This window comes from Piliocolobus tephrosceles, chromosome 2 (assembly GCF_002776525.5).
Source record: "Piliocolobus tephrosceles isolate RC106 chromosome 2, ASM277652v3, whole genome shotgun sequence".
NCBI lineage: Eukaryota > Metazoa > Chordata > Mammalia > Primates > Cercopithecidae > Piliocolobus > Piliocolobus tephrosceles.
Window position 1 is genome coordinate 39,038,723 of NC_045435.1, and position 23,642 is coordinate 39,062,364.

Genomic DNA, 23,642 nt, shown 5'->3' on the forward strand with positions numbered 1-23,642 from the left:
TTAGACATATGTTTTATCATATATCAATCTTGTGCATACAAAAAATATACGCAAAATTGAGTATCCTTAAACCTTTGAATTGAGCGTTCATCTCTTCTGAATCACTTTTTAGAGTTGTCAGTGCTCATTTTTGTTGTTTGTCTGTTTAGGGAACCATTCTTTGAACTACCTAGGTGTCAGTGTTGCAGTAATTCTTACAGAGCGTTCCACGCTGGTCTCCACAATTTTCTTCCATACCATTGACCTCATCCTGCAAGTTTGGATGCTTACAGAATGGGCGCCATACCAAAAGATGCCCACAGGTTTTCTGACAAACCAGGACTCACATTCTTCCCTGGTGTGATCCTAAAGTGGGTTTGTGGACTGAAACGTCGAGGGTTTGCTGTTGTCTGGTCAGAACACCAGAAAAAACGACTAAGTTCACACCTGCACGGGCATGACAACATCAAGACTGCACCTGGCTGATAGTGACCGTCAGATGTCTTTGACTGAAAGACACGTCCCGACTTCAGACTCATTGAAATGTGAAAACATGTGCATGTGAGTGAGAATCAATGAAATATTCGTATTCTGATAAGGTTTCCTTTTTTGAACAACGTTTTGTTTTTCCTGGACTGAATAATTGTCTTGATTGTCTCCATTTGCTTGTTTTGCGTGTACCTATCACCGATTTTCCCCAAATGTCCAACAGGTCTTACACATCCCTCTCAATATGATTTTTTTTTTTTTTTTTTTTACTTTTTTGGAGACAAGGTGTTACTCTGTTGCCCAGGCTGGAGTATAGTGACACAATTATGGCTCACTGTGGCCTCGACCTCCCGGATGTTAGTCCAAACTGCACCATTTTAAGCTTCCCCACTGTTTTGCAAACCTTGGTCAAAGCGAAACATTTCCCAGGCATTCGGGCTGTGAGAAACATCCTTCCTAACCACCTGACCACAAGGTAAACAAAGGCCCAACTAAAGAAACATCCCTGTCGTATCTCACTGGGCAAAGGTCCAAGGAACACCGTGATGACATTCCACGGGAATAAGGGCCAGAACCGCCTCATCATGGGAACATCTTATCAATATCCCGCCGGGCAGCAAGCCATAGTGCCCAGACCCCTCCTGCCCATACCTACAAGTACCCCAGCCTGTAGGCAGCGGTGGGCTCTGGCATTAGGCTAGTTTTCCACTTCTATAGGTTTTATGCTGGACATAAAGCCTGCATTTGCTGTTGAGCCACCCTCTTGCTATGTGTGTGTCTTTCTTTAACCTTCACCTTTCCTTCAAAACCTAACACTGAGCTCAGGTGATCCTCTTGCCTCAGCCTTCCAAGTAGGTGGGAACACAGGTGCACACCACCACACTCGGCTAGTTTTTAAAATTATCTGTACACACAGGGTCTTGCTATATTGCCCAGACTTGTCTCATACTCTTGGTCTCAAGTCATCTGCTCCCCTCGGCCTCCCAAAGTGCTGGGATTATAGGTGTAAGCCACCATGCTGGCCTCAATATGATTTTCTTACTGCATGCACAAATGATTCAGATAATCTGCAAGTTCCCATCCTCTTCCTCATCCACCAACCTCCATCTTCCTGCTCAGTGTTCTGGCTGCTCTTGAGGCCTCCTGCTTGACTGTTAGCCTGGGACTTACCTTCTTTCCTCTCCTGCTTTCTGAATCCCATGTTTCCCTCTTTCTTGATTTATTCGCTTATTTTGGTGGAACACATCTCCAGTATCTTCCTAGGAAAAGGAACATGGTAGATCAATTTTTCAAATTCTTGCATGTCTGATTTATTCTGTCTTCATACTTGATTGGTAGTTTTGATACCAAATTCTAGATTGAAAATAACTTTCACTTGGAATTTTAAAGGCATTTATTCCTCTGTTGTCTTCTAAGTTCCAGCGTTGCTATTGAGGAGTCTGACGACATTTTCTTTTTCTGTTTTTCTTTAGGCTCCAGACACTTTTAGGATCTTCTCCTTAATAACAGTGTCCTGAATTTCACACTGATGTGCCTTAGGACGGGTCTCTTTTGGGAACTCAGTCAACCTTTTAGCATTGAAGACTCATTCTCTGTTTTGGTGAATTTTCTTATGTTAGTTCATCCTTAATTTCTTCCTCACCTTTTCTTCTATTTTCTTTTTGGAACTCTTAATATTCCAATCCACTGTTGGCCTTTGTGCATTGATCCTCTAGTTTTCTGATATTTCTCTCCTACGTTTCATTTCTTGTTTTTTGTTGTTCTGGTAGGTTTTTCTTCAACATTATTTTCTAATCCTTCAATTCAATGTTTATTTTCCCAATCACATTTTAAATTTACATATTTTAAGTTTATTGTTTTATAAATAAAATACTTTGTATATCTCAGAAGATACTAATTGGCTGTTTATTATTAATCGAATTTTTTTTTTTTTTTTTTTTTTTTGAGACAGACTTTTGCTCTGTTGCCCAGGCTGGAGTGTAGTGACACAATCTCTGCTCACTGCAACCTCTGCCTCCCAGGTTCAAGCGATTCTCCTGCCTCAGCCACCTGAGTAGCTGGGATTATAGGCATGCTCCACCACACCCAGCTAATTTTTTGTATTTTTAGTAGAGACGGGATTTAGCCATGTTGGCCAGGCTGGTGTTGAACTGCTGATCTCAGATGATCCACCCACCTTGGCCTCCCAAAGTGCTGAGATTACAGGCATGAGCCACCCTGCCCAGCCAAATTTTTTTTTAAATTATTTCTCTCATTGTTTCTGTTTCTGACAGTATTTCTCATTCCATTTGCTTGTTTTGGCCTTCTCTTTCACTTTAGAGGCTTTCCTCAACTGTCTGGTGATTTCTGGCTATTTGTTCATACCTAAAAATAAATTACTAACCATTTGCCCCAGAAAGGAACCAGGGCTTCTTGGAGAAATGGCTGATTCCAGATCTGGGGCAACAAATGCACAAGGTAAAGCTGGAACTTTCTGTCACATCAGATACCAAGGACGTAGTCAAAGATGACTAGGGTGGGTCTAAAGGACCTGGGAGTCAACATGAAGAGGTCCCTGCTGGTGAAAGATGGGGTAACCGTGAAAGATAACTGCAATGGATTGAAAGACATCAACAATGTTTATATCCACCAGTCTGTGGTGAACATGATAATAAAAGACAAATTAATTGATCACCATTGAAAGATACTAGCAAACCAGCTCATTATTTGAAAACTGGTAAATAAAGATGGAATATCAAATATTTATCCTGCCTTTCCTATATGACTATATCACTGGGTCATCATGTAGTAGATGAAAAAAGGTGTTTTTCCTTTCTTTTTTTTTTTTTTTTTTTTTGAGACAGAGTTTCACTCTTGTTGCCCAGGCTGGAGTGCAATGGTGTGATTTCAGTTCACTGCAACCTCCGCCTCCCAGTGATTCTCCTGCCTCAGCCTCCTGAGTAGCTGGGATTACAGGTGTGTGCCACGACACTCAGCTAATTTTGTATTTTTAGTAGAGACAGGGTTTCACCATGCTGGCCAGGCTGGTCTCGAACTCCTGGCCTCCGGTGATCCACCCACCTTGGTCTCCCAAAGTGCTGGGATTATAGGTGTGAGTCACTGCGCCCGACCCAAAAAGTTTGTTTTTATAAAAGTAGCCCAGGTAATTGATTGTAATACCTAAAGAATTAAGGGATCTAGAAACAGATCATCATTGGTTACTAACATCAAAAGAGAGAAAATCAGACACTGTGTACCTCCTAAAGAAAGAACACAAGAACACCTATGAGGAAATCTTGCCAGAATCTAAAGTGAATGAAGTTTTTAGCTCTAACAATCAATGTACAGGTGATACAGGGAAGAGAGCAACATGTTCAGTCATGCCACTTGCATTACAATCAGCAAAATCCAGGCTGTGGGAAACTCTCTAGGACAGGTGACCAGGCTTCTTCAATAAAAAACTGCACAGAGAGAAACATTGTTTTAAAGAGACATAGCAACAAATTGCAGCGTATTTGAATCCCGATTCAAGTAACTGAAATTATTTTAAACTTTTGTAAGTAGGGAAATGTAAACATTAACTGGACATTTAATGATATGAAGTTTTAACTTTGGGCCACTTACATAAAAAGAATCCCAGCCTGGTATGGTGGCTTACACCTGTAATTGCAGCACTTTGGGAGGCTGAGGCAGGAGGACAGCTTGAGGCCAGGAGTTGGAGGTTGCAGTGAGTAATGACTGTGCCACTAGCCTTAGTGACAGAGTCAGACCCACCTCAAAAAAAAAAAAAGAAAGAAAAAATCCCTATTTTTTAGAAATGTATACTGAAATATTTATGGATGTTATGATATGTCTGAGATTTGCTTCAGGACAGGGACATGGGGGGATATATGTAGATGAAAGATGATTGACCATGAGATGATGATTGTTAAAGCTTTTAAGTGCTATTGAGTACACAGGGTTCATGTACAATTCTCTTTGCTTTTGTGTGTGTATAAAATTACATGATAAAAAAGCATCTTTGTTTGTTTGCCCTAAGAGTAAAGTACTAAGCAGCTCACTGGAAACTCCATGGGAGGGCTCATAGAGACTGGTGGGCTTCTCCTAGGGTGCTGGGTAAGGAGCCTTTTTCACTGGGAGACCCTCTATATCATATTCTAAAAGTCTGGTCTCTGGGGTCATTGAGTTTTTCCAGCAAAGACTCCCTCAGTCTCCTGCCTGGAAGTGGGGCTGGGGGAGCAGGGGGTGGGAGGAGGAAGTAGACTTTCGTTTGATCACACCCCATCAGTGCCCTTTAGGAGTCCCTAAATATAGGGCGTTTCCAGTTGAATGTTTGGAGAAAGGGTCTTGGTTTCCTTTCTTGGAGGGAGGGAGAAGATGGAAGAAGGGATTGCTGTTCGGGATGGGATAGGAGACCTGGGTCCCAACCCTTTAATTTAGAGAATTTCAATCAATCCTCCCTTTTATCCTTGTACCTCATCCTCACATCACACAATATGGAACACCCAATTTTGGGGCCCTTCTGAGGAGTCAGCTGCCTGTCCACTGCCTCCCCTCTGCAAGCCAATCTGCTCTATCCACTTTTCTTTCCTCCTTTTCTTCCTTTTCTCTTTCTTTCTTTTCTTCCTTTCTTTCTTTCTTTCCTTTCTTTCTCTTTCTTCTTTCTTTCTCTTTCTTCTTTCTTTCTTTCCCCTCCCTCCCTCCCTCCCTTCCTTCCTTCCTTCCTTTCTTCCTTCCTTCCTTCCTTCCTTCCCTCCTTCCTTCTTTCTTTTTGACAGCGTCTCACTTTGTTGCCCAGGCTGGGGTGCAGTGGTGCCATCCCTGCTCACTGCAACCTCTGCCTCTCGGGTTCAAGTGATTCCCGAGTAGCCTCAGCCTCCTGAGTAGCAGGGATTACAGGTACCCACCACCATGCCCAGCTAATTTTTGTAGAGATGGGGTTTCACCATGCTGGCCAGGCTGGTCTTGAACTACTAACCTCAGGTGATCTGCCCGCCTCAGGCTCCCAGAGTGCTGGGATTACAGGTGTGAGCCACTGTGCCCAGCCTCTGTCCACTTTCCATTGCCCCAGAATGCATAATCTCTTCTTCACTGACATCTTTTTCATTCTCTCTGCTGTTGTGAATGTGCACACTTTAAAATTTCTCACTCTTTTTAGTGGAGTTTTGTGAAGGGGTGGAGAGAGATGTGTCTGATCAATCTGGAACAGAATGCTTTAAACAAGGGCTGTCCCAGAAATTCCAGGATGATCTCTAGTAACAGTAGCTCTGTGGTTTTCATGCTGTGAGAGGAAGCAGGCAACACTCAGGGACGTGGATCATCTCCCTGCAAATGCAGCAACTCCCACGGACACTTGGGGGCCAGGGACAATGGCTGAGTGTCAACACATTTTTGGAGCATTAAGTCCACTGCTTAGTGGAGTTTAAACTTCAAACCACTCCAGGGCTGCCAGATTTGAGCTTGGAGGACGTGGAGATAAACTGGAAGAGAGCTCAGGCATTGCCCTCCATGTCTGCCCAGGCCCGAACAAAGCCCCATTATGCGTCCTGATGCATATGCGCAGAACAGTCCTCGTTTCTGCCTCGCAGGATATCTGGCAAACCAAGATCATAAATCTGTTGCAATTAGGCCTCCAGCCAGGTCGTCCCATGGAACTGTTCTGGCAAAGGTCGCTCACGAGCTCCTAATGCTCCTAATTGCCAACTCCAAGACAGCTCATCATGCTGGTCCTCTCAGCAGCCGGGGGACGCTGTCGATCACTGGCCTCCTTTTCTTTCCCGGTACCAGTTTATTAAGTTAGACTGATAAATAACCATACAGGTGAGCTGATTTGATTTCCCCCTACTCCTCCATCCCCAACACACACACGGCCCCATCTGCTCCAGCTGCACCTCTTCCCTACTTCAGAGCTTGGAGGATTGGGAAGGAGCTGGGCATTCAATTTTCTTTAAGGAAGAGTGGTTTACATAAATTGTTTAATAGGGGTTAGGTACTTAGAAGTCCCTTAATGGATACTGGTTTGCAAAAACCGTTTACATTTAGATTTTTCTTTACGGAATGTTAATTATTTAAACTATCAATAAAGCACTGAGTTTTAAGTTTGCTTAAATCATGCCCTGGGGCCAAGTGGGAGAATCAGTTGGCTCCTTAATGGGGAGTTTTAACCCAAGCGTAGACCCAGGCCACAGGGAGAGTAGAGGAAGCTGGGCTGGGGGACCCTGGCCCAGCCGCCCCTGTCAGCGAAGTGGTGCAGATCATTGTTAGCACTTGGTTGCTGGTGACAGCAGACACTGAGAACTGAAAGCTTATAACCAGGGACCCAAAGCCCCAGAGAGGGCACTGGCGGGACAGCCCCTGAAGTCAGGCTTTGAGAGTTACAAGTCGGGGCTTCCTCACCAGGCCAGACAACAGACAGGAGGACCCGGCACTGAAGACCAGAGGCCAAGGTCTGCTCCAGGGGACACTGGACGGCCCGCCCCAACCTCTTGCTTGTTCTCTCCCCTCTGTGGACAGATGGCACACACCAAGGTGGGAATGTGGACATAAAATGTATTTACTTCCTTAGTTCTGTCACGGTGAATCCAGTCTGAAATACTGAGGTCAGGCCCCTAAGAGACACGCTGGGAAAGGTGGTCAAGCCAGTTCCTGGCACTTTGGGGGCTTGTCTGTAGGGCCCTTCAGGGAATGCCCTTGGAGCTGAGACCCTGCTCCAAGCCTGAGCTATGGGCTGCCATAAGATACCTGCCCCAGGCTGACACCAGGGTCAACACTGACCTGGATGAACCAAACCCCAGAATTCAGTCATCAAGCGCAGAGTCTTTAACAGCCTTGCTTTTATTTCTGTGTATCTATTTCTCTTCCTCCCTTCAGCCACATTACACTCCCAGAAGGCCTTCATCTGCACACCACAGGAACCAAATAAAAAGCCAGCTGCCTGGAGCTCAGGGTGGGCCCCCTGGGTCCACTTCCTCCCGCCCACTTTGAACCTCCTCTGCACTGGCTTCCCCCAGGCCCCGACCTGCTGAGTTTGGCATCTTGGCTTTCTTTCCTGCCAATTGGAAACTAGGCTCTGGACTGGCTGCCTGTGACTGAGCTGACAGGCCACAAGATGCTGCTTCTGGGGAACATCCCCTGCCTCGCTCCAGCCCAGATCCCAGGAATACGCTGCATAGCCCCTCAAGGGAATCATATGTGATCTCTTATGTGCATATTCCTTGCGGCAAGGTACCAGGCCTGATTCACTTTGGAACTCAAATGCCTTGTACCATGCCTAGGATAAGACTGGCCTTCAGTAGTTATTCAACAAATGTTTATTGGGTGGGTGAATTGATGGATGGATGGATGGGCAGGCTGGCTAGTAAAGGTATGGATAGAAGGACAGATGGACAGATAGATGGACAGATGGACAGATGAATGGCACTTTCTTTCAATTTGCCTTAGTTCCTCCCAACCCTTCCCTTCCAATGGGCACACATTTTCTGCTTCCTTATACCTCCCCTCTAGCAACCAGCCAAGAGCTGCAACGCCCCTGGGTGTGTGGACCCAGGTGTGGCCAGAATGTCATACCAGCTTCCCAAGAAGGTCTCCCCTGTGGCAGTGAAACTCTATACCAAACAGCCCAGCACATGATTAAGTTCTAACTTCTGATTAGGTTAGTCACTCATCATATTTTCCTGAAGGCCAGAGACTCTGCATTTCTTATAGTCCCGTGGCCCCTAGTTGAGTTCTGGTACACAGTAAGTGCTCAATGAATGCTTAATCATTGGGAGACCAGAACATGTCTCCTAGACATGAGAATTGAGGCTCTCCCCTCATTGAAGAAGAAGAGATGGCCTTCCTTTCTCTACAATATTCAGCCTCTGCAAAGATGGTTTGGCATCTGTTTCTCAATCTGGGATAAATGTTCTGGATCACGGAGTCCCATTAAAACGCCTCTCGGAGCACTTAGGGAATTATGCTTGGGAAGTCCTTCCTGGCAGCAGATAATAAATCAATCACAGCTCAGAGAAAATGCTGAGTTAGAACGGGATCCTTCAGACTGGGCTAGGAAAGGAACTAGGAACACTCTTTCCATGGAGGCCTGAACTCAGAGACCCTCCGGTGGATCCAGGTTGGGGACCTACAATAACCAACCAATCCAGTTTGCCCAGTATTGTCCCAGTTTTTGCACTGGAAGTTCTGCATTCTCAGTCAGGGACAGTTGGGCACCCCAGCCTGGTGTTCTTTTCCTCCCTTCCTCATTAGCAGCCTTGCTGCATGATGCAAGAGTCCTGTATGCCTCTGTGTTTATGTGAGCCACACCCCGCCTCCACATACATTCCCTGCAGTGACCCTGATAGCTAGAGTCTGAGTCCATGGCCAGTGAAAAGAACAAGTGGCTCCTGTTTTCAACTTTAGAGGCTGAATTCTGAATGGCGCCACTTGCGTTGCCCTGCCTTGGGCTCTGGAATAGGGGAAATTACAAGAAGGGAAGGGAAGAAAGCAATCGTACCTGAAGAAGAGAGACATTGGCAAGGCTGAGTCTGAAGAGGTAGTTCCTGTGAAAATGGAAACAGACATCCTAAGTGACGCTGGTTCTGCAGGCAGGACCCAGGGAGCAGCTTCCTGGCTCGGGCCTCCTGGGATGCCAGGACTGGGTGCTGATTGCCTAGGGTCAACCCCCAAGGAGAGCTTTACCTCCATTTGCTCACTTAATCTTCACACAACCCTGGGAGGAAATCCAGGAAGCTCCATGTTACAGATGATGAAGCAAGGTGGGTAAATGGCCCAAGTCACCAAGATAGTAAGTGAAGGAGTCAGGATTCAAACCCAGACTTTCCTCCAAGTCCCATGTTGTCTCTGCCCCCAGTCAACTCAGCTGGCTCAGGGAGGAACCCCTTGACCCCACCTTTTCCAAACATGGAGGCTGTTAAACGTAAAGCCTCACAGCACTCTTACAGGGATGCAGACAGCCAGCTTCCTCCTACCCCGGCCCGCCACCCTGACCCACCCCTCCTCACACAGGCCAGCCATCTCTCCTGGCTCCACGTCCCAGGGTCCTGAGTCCGGTTTGTTTGTTCATCTCCTGCAGTCTCTCCAGCAGTCAGTGACTCCGGGTCTGACCTTTCTGTGGCCACCTCTCTGGACCACCCTCTCTCCTCTAGCCCAAACGACCCCATCCACCACCTCACCATCCTTCTCCCCACAGTCCAGCCTGCACAGGGCTTCCAGGCTCACCTACCTCAAGCCGTTTTCACCTTCAGTAATAAAGAGGATACTACTACTAGTAATAATGATATCAGATACTTTTGGAGTATCATAAGTGTCAGCCACTGCTGCAATTTCTTTGCATGGACGCTGGAGCCAGAAGGCCACTGTGCACAGACAGGGAGAATTCCAGCTCAGCCACCTGCCACCTTCTGAGAGCCTCAGTGCCTGCATTTGTACAATGGGGAAGTGAATGGCTGTCTTTCTTATTTCACAGGACTGTGGAGACAGAGGAATGGTGTGATGCACATTAAAAGGCTCTGTTCATGTTGAACAGATGTAAAGTCTTGGTTTCCTCAACAATTTTCTTGCTTTGGTTCTTCTGTCTTCTTCTGGCTATTCCTATTTCGGTTCCTAAACTTTTTAGGAATAAAGACTTTAGAACGTTCTGGCCTACCTCAGCTGGAAGGGAAATGAGGGGAAAGGCTGTGGAGTGGGCCAGAAAGAGAAAGAGGGGCCCGTGTTGAAGGAATCCAGAGCCGGAAGGAGACGCCGCAGGCCGAGAGGCTTCTCTTCCCAGCTCTGGCTCCAGGCCCAGGTCCCACTCAGCTTCTTTGCTGTCCTGGGGCTGGGGGGGCCTCCTGGGTGACCTTGGCTCCAGGCCTCTGCTGTCCTTCCCCAACCCCCTCCCCAAGTCCTTAGCAGAGCTCTCCCCGTCCCACCCTCCTGGGCTGGGAACAGATGAGCTCCAGCTTATGGCTGTGCCCCAGCTGCCTGCTCAGGTAACACAGGCATCTGCTCACAGCTTTAACAAATTAGGGGAAACATTGCATCACTTTATTCATTTTTATCCCATCAAAAATCATTCATCACAACATCGCAGTCAGCTCTCCTGGGAGCTGGAATATGAGAACAGAGAGAAATCTCTGTAGCCTGACCCACCCTAAATCCCTTGTGGAACAAGGAGGGTTATAAATGAATATAAAATTTCCCTAGCCTGAATTCCAGAGGTCCAGGGGTCAAGAAGAAGGGAAGACAATATCAGGCAGAAGAAAAGGAGGAAGGAAAATGAGCTGGAGACAGGAAAAGAAAGTGGCCAAGGACCCGCTATGTTGGTTCTAAGAAGCCTGAGGGACCAGGTCTAGAATTGATTTTCTCGTCCATCTGAGGGCATAGCCAGGCTCAAGGATGCAGGAAAAAGTGTCCCTCCATCTGTGTGTGGGAAGCCTCCAGACAGAAAACATAACCACCTTCTGGGGAAGCCGCAGAGCAGATCAGGAAGAACAGTGTGACCACAGTCACAGGGTAACCTAACCTCTCCAAGCTTCAGTTTCCTGGTCCATAAAATGGGGGTACATAGAACCCACTTCCTGGGTTCACCCACTTGTGAAGATTCAATGATTTACTGCAGGCATAATTTACTACATGTATTAGATTAAACACATGTGTGATTTACTACATGCAATAACTGACTTACTACATATATAGCACATGCCTGGCACATGGCCAGTGCGGAATAAATGGCAGCTTTCGAAATGCTTTCACAAGGCTCAGAGCAGAATCTTCAGATGCTACCATAGAGGTTTGTTAAAGTACACATGTAAAACGGGAGAAATCAGAATTAGGTTGAAGGATCACATCAAGGCCAGTTTCCTGATTGTAATGTTGTCCTACAGTAATGCAAGATGTTAGCCTTGGGGGAAACTGGGTGAAAGGTATATGGGATCTCTCTCTATTATTTCTTACAACTGTGTGTAAATCTACAATCATCTCAAAATAGAGAGTAAAACAATTACTCTCTTTGCTGGGAAAATAAAGTCCATCCTCTTGTATACTTGCATATGGACTGGGTGCACCTTCAGTTGGGGGTCCTGCTGGTTTGAGGGGGTGGCCCTGCTTTTCACCATATACCCCTTTGTACCTTTTGAATGTCCTACCATAAGACAAAATAGTTAATTTAAAAATTAAAAAATTAAAAGGAAAATGCTTTCAGGCCCAGCTTCACAGCAGCCCTGTAAGATTGGTGGCACAGTAACCCAGACTTTACAGATGAGGAAACTGAGGCTCCAAGGTCAAGATCCCCCAGGACGGGAACCCAGCTCATCCATACCTAATCCAGAGCTCTGTTCCTGACTTGCCTCATTTTCATACAGCAAATGAAGGGGTGGAGACACTAAGGAAAGCTCCAGGGCAAGGATGGTCAGCTACAGCGTGGCCCAGAAGTGCCCAACCCAGTGGCTACCCTCTCCCCAACCCCACACCCACTGAGTCAGAACTTCTGGGCTGCAGAGCTGAAAAATAGTGCAGTCCCAGGCGATGACACAGACAGACCTGCAGAGAAACTCTAGGCCTGGGTTAAGGAGACCTGGCTCTCGTGCCCACACCCTGTTGTCACCATGCTATGTGATGCTGGGAAGGTCACCTTCCCCTCTCAGGGCCTCTGCTACCGCCTGTTTTAAATGAGGACAGTTGGACGACACCAGAGATTCTCAAACTTGAGTGTGATCAGGCCACCTAGAAGGGTTGCTAAAACACAGGTTGCTTCTTCCCAGAGTTTCTGACTCAAGAGGTCTGAGAAAGACTCAAGAATCTGCATTTCCAACACATTCTCAGGTGCTGCTGGGCCAGGGACTGCACCGTGAGACCCTCTGGAATCGGCCCTCTCTAAGCCCCCTCCCTACCAGAGCCAGTGGTCTGTGGTTTCATGAGGAATGAGCTCCTCCTAGTCCACCCTGAAAGTCTCCACAGGTTCCCCCGGCGAGTACTATCTGTTGGATATTGGATCTGAACAGTGGACTAAGAAGTCAGGCCACAGGCAGGTGAGGTCCTTCTGGAAAGGTTCTACCCCTACCCAGCCGTCCCAGGTGCAGGCCGCCGGCTGACCGGCAGGGGGCTCCTGGGCACCTTCTCTGCATGGAGCTCCCAGGGAACTGGCCCAGAAAGCCATTCTGGCAGCCGAGCAGGGACCAGGCAGGGACCGGGCAGGAGGTGGTCAGCAGGCATCCCTGCCCTCACTAACTGCCAACCACAGAGGCTGCAGCTGGCTGAGATTGCGAAGTCAAGAGTCACCCGCACCCCCACCCAGCCAAAACACGCTTCCTTCTGTGGGGGACAGACATCCACATGGAGGGGGCCCAGCAGAGAGGACGGGGCCCAGCACATGGGTCTGCCCAGGTGAGTTCATCCTGAATACTATTCTCTCCACCCAGCTCCAAGCCCCTGCACTTCCGGCCCCCACCCTTCTGCCCCTTGTTACCTGGCTCCCACAATGAGCTGGTTCCTGGAGGGGTCCAAGGCGAGCTGGGAGAAATCCCGGGCTCCAGGGTAGGTGAAGTTAGAGACCCATGGCTGCAGATCTGGTGAAGGGAGAGGCAACACTGCGGTTACTGTTGGGCCAGGGGCTCCCAACTGCACCGCAGCAGACCACAGAAGGGTGAAAATCGGGGGGAAGTGGGGCAGTGCCACCCAGGAGACCTGGTGCCACCTGCCCACCTCTGTGGCCCCAGGGACTTGGGAGTGGGTGTTGTAGTCACTGTTCTGCCACATTCCTTAGCTCAGAGGAGGGCATTACCCTCCCTGCAGAGGCATGAAGGGATATCTATACTCACCCTTGACTTCCCGCAGACCCTCACTAGCCGCATGAGTACACTGGCAAATCCTGCCTGTTCTACCTCTAAACTGCCTCTGAAATCCATCCACTGTTTTCCCACTGTATCCCACCCCTATCCAAGCCACGACTAGCTCTTGTCTGGAGCAGTGCCAACAGCCTCCTAACCAGCCTGGTTTCCACGCCTGCCCCTTTAGTCACTTTCCCACAAAGCAACCAGAGCGCTTGTTCTCAAATGCAAATGTGGTCATGTCACTCCCCAGCCCAGAACCCATCCACGGCTCCCAACCACCCCCAGGAAAAGTCCAACTCTTGCGAAGGCCCTTGGGTTCTGGTCCGCTGTCCTCCCAAGTCCAGTGCCTGGCGCAGTGATTATTTACTGATCCGCTGAAAGAATGATGCTTCACCTTTTACATTCCCTAAACTCTCCACCCCAGCCACACTAAATGAACACTTCATACTCCCCCAAGTCCATCCCACAAGAGCCTGCAAACCTTTGTGCTTCTGTTCTCCCTCGATGGAACAATTCCTGTTCACCCCCATCCCTACTTCCTCCAAGAAGCCTTCCCTGACTGCTCCAAGCCAGGGGTAAGGGCTCCCATAGTTTTCTACTTTACTGCCACACTGTGTGTCTAGCCTGGTAGTTTGCCCTGGGGGCCAAGAAAGACTTTGCTTCCTAGATCTCCAGTCTCAGTTCAACACCTAGCAGTGTTTGAACGAATATATGAATAATCCTCAATCCCTCCTTGTATGAGGGGAATTGGATTTTCAGACAAGATTCTGCAGAGGGGGGAGGTGCAGAGATTGGGCACTTAGTGTCCACCCTGCCTCTAAGGAAGGTTGTTCCCAATCAAGGCCTTTCAAAGGGATTGGGTGGGCAGAGAGGAGACCTCACAGCCTCTGGGCGGATGGAGAGTGGTCTGGGAGGGCCTGCTTAGAAAGTGCTAGCTCTCTCTGTTTCCCTCCTGCTGGAGACACACTTCTCCCTCCTTGGTTCACAGCCTCCTGATAGCTCTCCCTCAGCCTATGCATGACCCATGGATGGGTGGTAACTGGCACCAGTAAGGAGAGAGCCATGGAGCAGAGGGACTTTCATGTCGATGGTGGTAAAGATTCCGGGGTAATGGGAGGCACTGTGCTTTCTCCCCATAGTGCCTTAGCAAATGACTCACACAAGGGCGGGGCGCTCCGGCCGGGAGGTGGGGGTGGGGGTGGGGGGAGAGAGAGAGAGAGAGAGAGGGAGGGAGGGAGACTGTGTGTGTAATCCAAGGGAAATAAATCATTGCTCATTATCCCTCCACTACAGAGTAAAAGCAGCCCTTCATTTCTGCACGACAGGCAAACACTTAATCGCTCCCTGGAGAACTGAAGGTTTTGCGAGTTGGATGTTTTTCAGAAAACTGTGATAGGCATGATTAAAAAAAGAAGAAGAAAGAAATTCTGCAGCAAAATGAAGCAAACCCCTTGGGCCTGCCTTTGCCCCCAGCAGGTGATTATAGGTTGGCAAGAATTGTCATGTAGTCACGATGGTCTTTGGGCAATATAGGCTAAGAAGTGGATCTGGAGTCTGGTGGGTTAGGTTTTTAGCTGACCTCTCAGGTATCCTGGATAAATATTATATTACCTTAGAAATGAAACCAAGGGTCCTCCTCTTCCAGGAAGCCTTCCTGGATTATAGCCTCTCCACCCTGATCTTATTTTGTTCCACATTCTCTCTATCCTTTTCATTCCATTCACATTGTATGTTATTGTTACTTTGAATGTGGTCAAATATTTTCTGTATGTGTAGGGCGGGGTCTTCTCTGTCCCTGTGAGACTGGGTGCTCCCTAACAGCAGCAAACAGGTTACACCTTAATTCCCTCCTTCCCTTTCAACAAGGGTATTCCAGATGTAGGCAGCTGAATGAAGGAGGAGGTGGCATGATGGGTCTGCAGTGGATACTCCTTCTGGGGACTTCCCAGCTCAGTCTTCACTTAGGCCCTTTCTTGGGGAGGAGGGGAAAAGAAGAGGAAACAGGGTAGAAGCTGGGATAAAAATGGGGAGGTAGGAGTGGAGGCATGGAGGGTGGTGGCCCCTTCCAGTTTCAGTCCCTCTCCCATAGCCCCGACCAACATGGGCAAGGGGGATGGGGGAAGTGGGGACAGAAGGGGCCGGGCATAGCACGGGGATCCTGGGGGAGCCTTGGGAAGGGAACCAGACTGCTTGTATTAAACAGGCCAAGGGGACCAGAGGGAAGGCTGTCTTTAAAACACCAAGCACGTTCTGAGCTCTGTGTATGGCAAAGGCTTTGGATGGTGACTTTAAGAGAAAAATGACATTCTCCATGACGCGCCTGTGATTTTAATTATAGTCAATTCAATTACCCACCTTGTGGATTAACCACCGCCAGTGTTAAGTCCAGGCTGGCTTCTCCTGCTGCCTGGAAAGGTAACACTGGCAAATGAGAGAAAATGCAGGCTGAAGAGAAACACAGCTTGGCCCTCCCTAAGAGAAACCCACAGGAGAAAATTTAACCTTACACAACAGAAAAACAGCAGTCAGTTTCTGCGACTGGCAGCTCCTCTAGGGTGTTTAGGGGTTATTCACAGCTCAGTCAGGTGTCAGGGGAGAGGGAAACTCACAGTTACAAGCTGGCAGCCTACAGATTGGTCAGAAAGGAAGTGTAACATCCTAGGGGGCTTGGAGGCTGGGGTTGGTGCTGTCCTTGATTAGGGCAACTTCTCCTGAGCACAGCATCCCAGAGCACAGTCCTTTGCCCAATGTGAACTGAGTCCCTACTGTGTGCTCAGCCGTGCTAAGGGATGTAGGAACACAAGAGAACCAGTCCTGGTCCAAGACCAGAACCAGTACCAGCTGGGCTGAGGGACCAAAGGCAGTGACTTTTAACCAACAATACAAGATCATTAGGTACACAAAGGAAACTTCTGTTCACCTCCAAGGCCCCACAGCATCCCCTTCTGTACCTGGCACAAAGCAGGGCCCAATACAAACTCGGCAAATGGATAGGAAAACTCAAAGCTGTCCGAATGCGGAAGGGGAGGAGGGCATTCCTTCATTCTGTAGGAGGGTGGGGTGAGAAGTCAGATTCATTCAGTTCATACCTGAGGATCCTAAATGGTCTCAAGGACCCCAGGCACACAAGGAAGGTATCTCCCACCTCTCTGACTTCCTCCCCCAATCTAATTTGCACACATGGAGACCTGCCTGATCGGGGGACAGGGATTCCCCGGCTTTCCTTCCATGTCCCTGCCCCCAGACTCAGCCAGGCCAACAGTGCCCCCAGCAAAGCCCCTGGGAGGAAATGTTTCATTAGGAGCTGCCACAGGCGCCCCAATGTGAGGAGGGTAGCCCTAAGAATCTACTCCTTCTGTCCCCCTCTGTCCTCTTCAGTGACAGCCACCAGCACTGCAGGAGCCATCAGAAGTCTGAGGGTGTGCACGCGTTTTGCAGGCTTAGGACATTGTTAATTTACTTGAATCCACGTAAGCCTTCAAAGCCTTGGATCCCAGCTCAAACAAGACAGTGCCGAGAAGACAGCTGGAAACCTTCCTCCCTGAGAGGAACCAGCCCACAGCTGGGAATCCCACCCTTCCTCAACACCCCCAGACTCTCATACATACTGCCTCTCCCACCCCTCAAATCCTAGGCCTCATTGGTTGATTTTTCCAATCGGGTTCCATCGTGCCCCACCCACTCCTGCAGGATGGGGCTCTGCATGTCCTCCCGTATGGGCCACCGGAGGGTAGAGCACCTGATCGCTCTGCAGTGGGCAGTGGACAGAGCACTGCACGTGGAGTCAGGAGCCCAGCACTGAGGACTGGCTCTGACAAGCCGCCACGCCTAGGCTTCCCATCTGTAAAAGGCAGTGACAATCTCCTTGCACTGCCTCCCCAACAGGGTTACTATGAGAAGGAAACCGGCCAGTGTCAATCAAACTTAAGAGCCTAGGGACTCCTGAGACTGCATCTGCAGATGCCAGTGTGAGCTGCCAAGTAGGTGGTGGTTCATGAAGTACTAATGTGACTGTAACACAACCAGGACCCACCCAAACTGGGTAACAGGTCGTGAGAGAATGTCTGGGATGCTCTGGTATTTGTGTTTTGTTTTTTAGCAAGTATTAGAATGTATATACTAATTTTAGAAACTCTTATCAAGAGTTTACAGACCCCTTGGAATATGTCCAGTGATTTACAGATCACAGTTTGGGAAACACTTTAGTAGCACATTCTCATACCCTCCCTTGACAAACAGAAGGAGTTATGAGTCACCAGGGCCCTTGCACTGAGGTTTCCCAAGACCCTAAAGAGGGGGATCCCTGCAGCCCCTTAGAGCAGAAGGAAGCTTTCCAGAGATCTCCAGGTACCTCCTAATGCGTGAGTCATGCTGAAACCCCTGGCTACCTCCACCCAGGGCATCCACAACTTCCTTTTCTAGCAAAAGACTCCCCTTCCCCCAGGTTGGCATGCATGAAGGGCCTGAATCAATTACCGAGAGACAAAAATTAGACCCCTCCAGCCCATTGCTGCCCATCCTTCTTAAAACATCCAGCACCAGAGGAAGAGTCTCAGGACCCCGGGACCTGTTAATGAACATCCCAAGGACATCCAACAGCCAGAAACATCCTGCCAAGGTCTGACCTAAGTCCTTCAGGACACGGCCATTGCAAGACAGGGCCAAGTGGGAAGCAGCTCTTACCTTCAAAGGCCACGGTGGGGTGCTCGCTCAGGGCGCACAGCTGCTGCTCACTGCTGGGCTCACTGGGGACATCCTGGGAGTTGGAGAGGTGGGACACCAGCAGTGTGAGGCTGGGCAGCAACAGCGAGACAGCCAGGGGGCCTGCAAGCACCATGGTGGGCCCCTCTGCAGTCCTAGCTCCGGGAGGCAGACAGGGGAGAAGACCTGTAAAGTAAACACTAAGTCTCACCAAGTGCTCCCTCCATCTGGGCCCACTTCCCTCAATTTCCTTGTGGTTATCAGTGCCCCCACAGGATTTGAAAATAAATTTCTGTTGTATTTATGTTACTCAGAGTTTGCTCTGCTCTAGTAAATGCAAAGATATAGATCATTCCCTGAAAGCTAATTTCCCTTGTAATAGCATTCTGTACAAAACTGACAAATTACAGTGCCTTTTCTATTTATGATCCCAAATGGTTTAAAATTAGTTTTAATGATAAAGGTAGTATCTTAGGGATTTTAATAAATGGAGCTGAGGCTATGGGTAGCTATTTGTATAAAGATAAATCTGGATCCATAACTCATACTTTATATACTAGGAAAAAATTCAAATAGACAAAAGATTTCAATGTTAAGGATAAAAATCATAAAAATACTAGAAGAAAATTCAGGCAGGATCGTTTACACCTTGGCGTGAGAAACCATGGCTCAAAATCCAGAAGCCATCAAAGAAAAGATTGATACATTTGACTACATTAAAATCGCAAACACCTGCACTTCCCCCTCCCCTCCCCAAAAACAACATCAATCAGGCCAGGCGCAGTGGCTCACGCCTGTAATCCCAGCACTTTGGGAGGCTGAGGGGGGCGGATCACCTGAGGTCGGGAGTTCAAGATCAGCTTGACCAACATGGGGAAACCCTTTCTCTACTAAAAATAAAAATTAAAACAAAAAATTAAAAATAAATAAATAAATAAAAATTTTTTTAAAAATCCATCAAAATCATAAGGAAAATGACAAACTAGAAAGACATGTTTGCAATTCATATCACAAACAACAGACTAATATTCCTAATATATAAAGAACTGAAACTGCCTTTGCAAAAAGTATGACAGTGCAGGAAACCTGACCTAACAGACTCCATCTTGCTTCTAGCCTGCAAGTTGCCCTTGCTCATTCCTAAGCCTAGGCCAAGCTAACTGTGGAAGGAATTCAGTTTACAGTTTAACTTTGAAGCAGAGAAGATTACAGCCCCTTCCCAAAGCAAACCCCCTCCTTGCTTGGGGATCACACCTCCTTTGTAATACTAACAAATTAGCCACAGGATAAGACAATATGGCTCAGGAGTCATTCAGCCAGATGTCACAAGATTAATCATTGCTCCTATAGATAACATTATTGTAAAACCTGAGATTGGTGTTCTAGGTATTTTTTCAGACCCTGTATTCTATTGAATCTGCTGGTGCCATCATCCAGACTGATAAACTGGTTCATCTGACCTTGTGGCCCCCATACCCAGGAACTGAACTCAGCACAAGAAGACAGGCTTCAACTCCCTATGATTTCATCCACGACCTAACCAATCAGTACTCTCCACTCCCTAGCCCCACTGCTTCCCAAACTATCCTTTAAAAGCCTTAACCTGAATTTTGGGGGAGGCTGCTTTGAATAATGATAAACTCCTGTCTTTCTGCTTAGATGGCTTTGCATCTATTAAGTTCTTTCTCTATTGCAAAAACCTGCTGTTCTCAATGCATCAGCTTTTCTGGACAGCAAGCAAGATGAATTCATCGAGCGATTATAGAACTTCTAGGAATCAGGAAGGAAAAGACTAACAATCCAGTAGAAAAATAGGCAAAGAATATAAATATAAACAGGAGCTTAAAATATGAATGACAATTATCCTCACTCATAATAAGAGCAACACAAGTTAAAACATAGACTGAGATACCACTTCTCATCTATCAGTTTAGCAAAAATTCAAGTTAGATGCTGCAGTCTTTCCGTGAAGCAGTGAGGAGAGGGCCACTACCATATACTGCTGTGGGGGTTGGGGTGTGCAAGATGGTAAATCCCTGTGGGGTGATCCTGGCAATATCTGGCGAAACTACCCATGTATTTACCCCTTGACCTAGCAACGTAATTCTTTGTGTCTACACTCGTGCTCCTTGAAGTGTGTTCCACAAACCAGTGTTGATTCACACACTGGAACAACTCCACAGTCACAGAAATGCAGAGATCTGAGAGTCAGTGTTTAAAAATCTTTACAATAATTTGACAGAGTAATTTTATGTGTATTGAATCTAATAACAAAATATTCAGGCTTGTATATTGCATGTTTTATTTCAATTCATTTCTCTAGTAATTCACTTTTATTGAATTGTATGTAAGTATCCATCTGTGACAGATTATAAATCGAAAAATCAAACCCGCCTCTTCACAGATAGTTGAGGGCAAAAACAGACCACAGAGGCACCTGCACATGTGCAAAGTGACTTACGTATGAGATTGTTCATTGTGCCATTCTTTGAAAGAACAGAAAGGCAGGAAACAACCAAATGTTCAGACACAGGAGATTGCGCAAATAAACTAGGGTGTATCTTCACAATGGAATATTATGCAGCTGTTAAAAAGTATGAAGATTTTCTCTATTTATGTTACATAATTTTTAGAGAGACAGGGTCTTGTTCTGTCGCCCAGGTTGGAATGCAGTGGCACTATCATGGCTCACTGCAGTCTTGACCTCCTGGGCTCAAGCGATCCTCCCAGCTCAGCCTCCCTAGTGGTTGGGACCACAGGCATGCACCATCATGCATGGCTAGAGGGGCATGCTCTGTTGTAAGTGGAGGGGTCATCTTGTCCTGCTGCCAGGCTTCTTCTAGGCTTTGATATGGAAGAATATCCATATCAAAAAAGTGAAAAAAGCAAGGTGCAGAACAGCTTAATAGCATGGTACCTTTTGTGAAAATAAGAGGGTAAAAATAAGAACATATGTATTTATATATGTTTATAATAGCATTGCTATACACTAGAAAAATAAACCAAAACTAATTTTAGTAGGTTATCTTTAAGTAGCAAAATGGGAATCAAGGCTTCTCAGTAAATACCTTTTTATATTATTTTCATTTGTGACCAGGTAAACATATTGGCCACTCAATAAAGTTTTTAGATTTAAGAAACTTTAAAAAAACTAATTTGGGTTCACTAAAACTCCTGGAAAACCGTAACATTTGTCTGACTTGTCACATCTGAGTCCCTTCCACCTCCTCTCTCCTTCCCTAGTCCATCCAACATGTCACCAAGCCCCGCTGATCCTACATCCCTCAAAGGTCTCTAACCCAGAGTGAACTCCTTGGTGTCACTTTCTTCAGCAATGAAATGAAAGGTTGAACTAGATTGGAGATCCCTGACCAGGAGCTGGGGTGAATTAGAATCATCCCCCTGAGGGAGCAGAGTCCTGGGCTGGCAGGTATGGAATTCCCAGGTGATTCTGATGAGCAGCTCCCAGGGTCGAAACTGGAGGACTAGAGGGCGGGGGCTCCTTCCTGCTCCAAGACGTTTGCCCCAACCCTTCCTCTCTCTTCCCTTCCTACTGCCACTACCTTACTCCAGGTCTGGAAAATCACAGTAGAATTACTTTTTTCCTGCCTAAGTTTCTTCACATGTGTGTGAAATGGAATAATACCCATCACTGAATGGTTGCATGCCTCCAAGGAAATAACAGGATGAAGCCAGTGCACCCAACTGGCCCCTTCTCCCCCCACTCCCTCCCTGGTCTGCACCCCACAGGGAATTAGGACCCACAGCACCTTTTTGATCCCCTTATCCTCAGGCTCAAATTCATTCATACTTTACTCCTCCCCAGAAGAGCCTGACCATTCCTCTTAGCAGAGACCCTCTGGGAGGGAGATTTGCTCCAAACCTACTTTACTCCCTGAAGTGATTTTTCACACTGTCACTCACATGGAGTTTTTCCTAAGTGCTAGCCTGGGTCCGTCCTGTGGCATGGGATTTGGCTCTCCTGCCCATCCTTGGAGCCCACCAACCCATTTTCCTGGCATTGACCCCTGGCCCCTCAAACAAGGCCGCAGGACTGGGGAAGAGGGATTCAAAGGGCAAGGCCAAATCTCTGGAGCAAGACAACCTGAGGCCCAGTCCTAGCCCTCCTCCTTGCTAGCTGTGTGACTCTGGGAAAAACACTCTCTCTGCCTTAGTTTCTCCAAACTGGGGATGATAATAACAATATCAACTTCTTTAGCAGTTGTGAGGATGAAAGGGGTTATTACCTTTAAAAGACCTAGAGCAGTACCTGGCAGACAGTGATCAACTAGCATGAGTTATTCTGGTGCTCTGGGAGAGAGGAACAGGGACTGCAGCATTTCCTTTTGCCCTCTGACACTTACGCTGGATGCCCTCTGCCTGCACCTCCTCCCTGCTCTGCGCCTGGGAGGTAGACAGATGTGGGAGAACTGCATCCAAGAAGGCCCTGCTTGGGTTTGGCCAACAGAGGGAGGAGAAGGCAGTAGAGTGAGCACAGCTGCATCCCTCGACAGACCAGAGCTCCTCTGCTTCCAGGCTTCAGAAGGAAATCGCTCCCTCTGTCCTCCCTTCAGAACTAGGGGTGGTGCCACCTCCTTGCTTACCAGCCCCTGGGTACTGCACAGGGAGTTACCCCATATGGTTCCCAAACCCCCTGCCTACACCTTTGTAAACAGTTCCTTTATTAAACTGCCCTCGAATTACCCCAAGTGAGTGTGTCATCTGTTTCCTGGGGGGACCCTGACAGATAGAACACCTCATTAGGGATACTCAATGCATATGCAAATAGCAGCTTTTTAGCCCTTAGCTGGGGCTTTTCTCCTGTCAGCCCCTAAGAACATCCAGGATGCCAGGACAATTGCCCTCCTCTCCCCTCACTATTTCCCACCCTCCCACTGACCTGTGCTCCCTTCCCAGGCCTCTCTGCCTCCCTGCCCCAGGTCTGACCACCATCTTCAGAGCCCCAGGCCTGGCCCTCTATGTGGCCAGATCCCAAGTTCCAGGGGTCGGAATTAGGAGCATATCCCGGGCCCCTTCTCCTACCCTGAACCCTAGGACTTAAGGTACCTAAGTTCTGCAGCAGAAGTTCCATTCGTATGTAAATATGTCCTCCAAGTCCCTCTTGAATCAGTAATTGCAGATTAATATTACTGTGTCCACCTGGGGCCCAGCACAGCATGTCTGTCTGCTGTTTCAGGAGAGAAGGGAAGGACAGGACGTGACGGGTGGGGAAGGGATGGAGCAGGGCCTAGATCTGGGATCTCCTCTACTCAGTTACCTTCCCTCCAGGTGAGGCAAGAGCAAGGAGTCTATGCCTGCAGCTTTGCAAATTTCAGCACAACTGCAGGTATCACACTGAAAAAAGAAGAGTGGTCGGTTCCCATATCACTGGAAATGTTTGGGGTCTGACTTTTCGAGGAGAGTTCTAGACTTGGGAGGTGACTTCCCAACTCCCAAGAATTACCCATCTATGGCAATCATCTCCCCTCCATTTGTGGTCAAAGGGGTACGCCCCAGCAGCCTCATATGTACCATGGGGTCCGCATCCCAGCCGTAGCTGCTTGTACCAGGATGGTCATGTGATCAGAACAAACAAATCAGGTCTCTCCCACAGCAATGTGGGTGTGTGAACCCCCAAGGTCAAGTCAGTCTTTGTAGAGGAAACTGGAATATGTAAATGTGGGCCCT

The 23,642-nt window shown here is 47.8% G+C and overlaps 1 protein-coding gene across 3 annotated transcripts in view; it reads right to left on the reverse strand.

Moving 5' to 3' along the window:
- SEMA5B (semaphorin 5B) overlaps window positions 1-23,642 on the reverse strand; it is a 120,647-nt gene that overhangs the window by 22,061 nt on the left and 74,944 nt on the right. For 2 of the 3 annotated variants that reach the window (XR_002732115.2, XM_023214794.2), the window contains 3 exons: window positions 17,937-18,140; window positions 12,890-12,989; window positions 8,939-8,984 (listed from right to left, as the gene is read on the reverse strand). Coding sequence is in view for 2 of the 3 variants with exons in the window: in XM_023214794.2 (XP_023070562.1) it covers window positions 8,939-8,984; window positions 12,890-12,989; window positions 17,937-18,090 (300 nt within the window). In the remaining variant the exon portion in view is untranslated. Of the gene's footprint in view, window positions 1-8,938; window positions 8,985-12,889; window positions 12,990-17,936; window positions 18,141-23,642 lie in introns of those variants that run through there. The other variant, XM_023214790.2, reaches the window with a different exon arrangement.